The sequence below is a fragment of the Phalaenopsis equestris genome, unplaced genomic scaffold (assembly GCF_001263595.1).
Source record: "Phalaenopsis equestris unplaced genomic scaffold, ASM126359v1 Scaffold215824, whole genome shotgun sequence".
NCBI lineage: Eukaryota > Viridiplantae > Streptophyta > Magnoliopsida > Asparagales > Orchidaceae > Phalaenopsis > Phalaenopsis equestris.
The window spans coordinates 1371-4931 of record NW_018234493.1 but is presented as its reverse complement, the minus strand read 5'-3'; the positions used below and the strand labels follow the sequence as shown (position 1 = coordinate 4931).

The 3561-nt window shown below is 36.2% G+C and overlaps 1 protein-coding gene across 1 annotated transcript; it reads right to left on the bottom strand.

The window, feature by feature from the left end:
* Window positions 1–536: 536 nt before the first annotated feature.
* On the bottom strand, window positions 537–1221 carry LOC110037140 (probable arabinose 5-phosphate isomerase; the record flags this gene model as incomplete). The annotated part of the gene is given in 1 exon segment (XM_020741720.1): window positions 537–1221. A coding segment is annotated over 1 exon segment (618 nt), but the record flags the coding sequence as incomplete, so codon positions are not given.
* Window positions 1222–3561: the final 2340 nt, after the last annotated feature.

The window sequence follows — 3561 nt, the reverse complement described above, 5'->3', positions numbered from 1 at the left end:
CATATTGTCCAACTGATGAATCTTGATTAAAGTATTCACAAGAATTCAAAACAACATAGACAAAAATAGAAGAGCTATCACCATGGATCCAATCATTCAAATAAAACTTCATTAGAACTGACCTCATGCCCTCAGGCCTCTATCTATCCCTCCAACATTGCTAGTGGCATGATATTTGAGCACAAATATCAAGGTTATGTGGCTTGGCACTCTATCCTTCAATTGATCGGAGATCTAAAATATAATCATGGCTTTTATAACTCTTATTCACATGCAAACTCAATCACTTATTTGAGCGTGGGAGGGTGTTCTCAGGGAAATATACTGCTGGTCAATCTGTTTTTTAACTGATTATGTACACAACAAGGTATCAGACTCAAGATCTGTCTACTCAAAAACTACAATGAAGACCATTTTAAGCTGGTAATAAAAACATTGAAGGGTCCAGGGGTATTAAAGGCAGAATCATGAAAATAAACAAAAACAAAATAGAGAAAATGAAAAGGAAAAACAAATAAAATAAAGCATTCGTAGAATACCTTGAAGATGAGGCTCTTTCCGATCCTTCCGGCAGGATGGTTGCACGCGTACTGCTCCCTGGTGAGTCTCCTGGCCGTCATGATTGCGGCCAAAATCGTATCCCCAAACACCATCTGGATGGCGGAGGAGGTAACAGGCGCAAGGCCAAAAGGGCAGACCTCTTTCTCAAGGGGTAGGTGGACGTTCAAATCGCAAAGCGCGGCAAGGGGGTTGCCGTGCACGGAGGTAATGGAGATAATGCGTGCGCCCTTTGCGCGGGCGCAGGGGACCAAATTGAGAAGCTCGTCCGATGATCCAGATTTGGAGATGAGAACCAGAAGGTCGGAATGAAAGAGCCCGCCGATGTCGCCGTGGAGAGCGTCCACGGGATGGAGGTAGGCGGATTGGTTGAATCCGAGGGAGGTGAGGGTTTGTGAAAGCTTTTGCGCGACGAAGCTGGATTTACCGATGCCGGAGAAGAAAACTGCGCCGGGCGCGTCGAGGAGGAGCTGGGCGAAGGCCTGGGCCTGGCCAATGTCCATGTTGTCGAAGAAATGATTCAGGTGGCGCCGCTGGTCCTCGAATAGCAAGGCAAGCTCTCGCCGGTCGACGGTGATCGACGGCAAGGAGCCCATTGCTTTCTTTCTCTCTCCCTAACATACGCAGTCGCCAGGAAGAGTGTGGCAGCTTAAAAAGCTTTAGAAGTACCAGACAATTACATATCTAATACGAAAAATTTAGTATTTGTATTTTTAACACTGATATCAAAAATCTATACATTAAAAAATATTATTTTACTTTTTAAGAATTTGATAATATTGATTTTCATGATATAATATTAAATATTTAAATAGTATGTGTTTAAAATAAAAATGAAGTTTTATATGTAAAAACATAAAATTCATATGTTTTAAATTGCCCACAAAAAATAAAAAAATTATATCTAAAATTTAATAAGGATATTTACATTCATAGTAAACAATTCTTATGCATTTTTATATCTCACACATTTTTTTTCAACCCCATAGAGGAATTTTATTTCGAGCAAGAGGAACCTACTACACATCCCGTACAACTCGTGCAAAAAAAATAAAACTTACGGTTCCTCTCCCAAAAAGAAAAAATACAACTCACCCAACTAAAGTACCCAAAAGTTTAAGCGTCATAAAAACATATTTACAAAAACAATAGTAGGGGTAAGATTAGGGGAGTAAACGAGTCGAACACGAACGAGTCATCGTTTATATTTCGAGCTCAAAAAGTGTGTTCGTGTTCGGCTCGTTAATCGTTTGTTTAATGAGTCAAACACGAGCTGTTCACGAACAAAGAGTCATTTTAACAACCCTAATCATGTAGTCATAAGACAATAAGGGTTTGAACAAGATTTAAAAATTATTGTTTATATTAAAACATCATTTGAATCTAATTTAATAATTTTTATTCTATTTTCTTAATCAATATTTTAATTGATTATAAATCTTTGTAGCCTTGTAGTCAATTAGAGGAGGAGAGCATCTTGAGGCCTTGTATCAAGGTGTCGCTTGAGAGGGAGGCCATAGAAGGAAGATGAGGGCTCATCTCTATGTATAAACTATGTATTCTCCATTTCTTTTGCCTTAGTGAAATATTTGATTGATTCCCTTCCGTGGACGTAGATCCAGTTGGATCGAACCACGTAAACGATCTGTATTTGCTTGTGTTCTTTTTCGTCTCATCTCTATGTCAGGAGGTACATATCTCACAACAATAGCTTCAAAGCTTAGCAACCCAATTCACAACTTTATTACCTCATCTTTTAGCATGAGTCCAACATATACATAAATCCTTGGGTAAATCAACAATCTTCTTCATCTGAATGCAATACTTCCAAAGCAATCGAGAATCTGTTACTAAAATTTAATATTGTGTTGCTAATTATCTTTAATTATTTTGAACTTAATGGTATAAATTTTATATTTTTTATATATTTTGAAAAGTTAATAAAATGTTCTACAATTTTTTATGTTACTAACTTTATTCAATTATTTATATAAGCGATTCAAAAATATTAAATTTCTGCAACATTTATTGTTCCGTATCTACACATGTTAAATGGAATAAATTCATCATCTCATAATTTACACTCATAACATTTTAGTAGAATGCTTCTTTTTATTAATATATGCATATAAATATGATTAAATTATTATTATTAGCTATTAAATGATATATTTGATGTGATAAATGAGTATTGGTCATCCATATAAAATACAAAAAGTGAACTAATCTGAGCGTACAAAGAAATCATAATTAATTGATTTAAACTGTATGGTAAGAATTAGCATAACTCATCTTTCATATCCCTTTAGGCTATGATATAAATCTAAACATTCAATTCAAAGGACAATTAAGGGTGTAAGTAAGTCTAGCTAGGTTGTAAGCTGGCTCGAACTCGACTAATTAAAGAGTTTGCAAATCGAGTTTATCGAGCCAAGAGCTCGAGCTTAAGCTTAGGTTTGAGCATGTATACTCGGTTTGGGAAAACATCGACTCAACTGGATTATATTATTTAATTTTTTAAATAATCTTAATTTTTGTATAGTAGATAAAGTTTTTTTACAAAAGCACAAATTTTTAAAATACCTCTTGATGTGTGCTAGAAAATTAGCGGAAGTAGAAAAACAAATTATCGTCTTAGCGTAATAAGAAGATTCAACACACTCAGAAAATAGAAAAAAACTAACAATGACACAAGCAATTTTTACGTGGAAAATTCAAAAGGGAAAACCACGATGCATGACCCAGCTGAAGATTTCCATTATAAAAGGTGATTACAGTTGCAACCATCTCTCCCACAGACAGAGATGGGTTACTAGGTTTCCTAAGTTGCAAATTCAACGTGCTAATAAATTTATTATTAAAAAAGGGCGGTGACCGATAACGATTGGCGGAATCTGATTGGTGGTGGTTGATGGAGGCTGATAATGATCGACGAAGATTGGCGGTATCGACGACAGTCGACGGTGGTTGACGGAGGTGAGTGGTGGCCGATAGCGGTTGGCG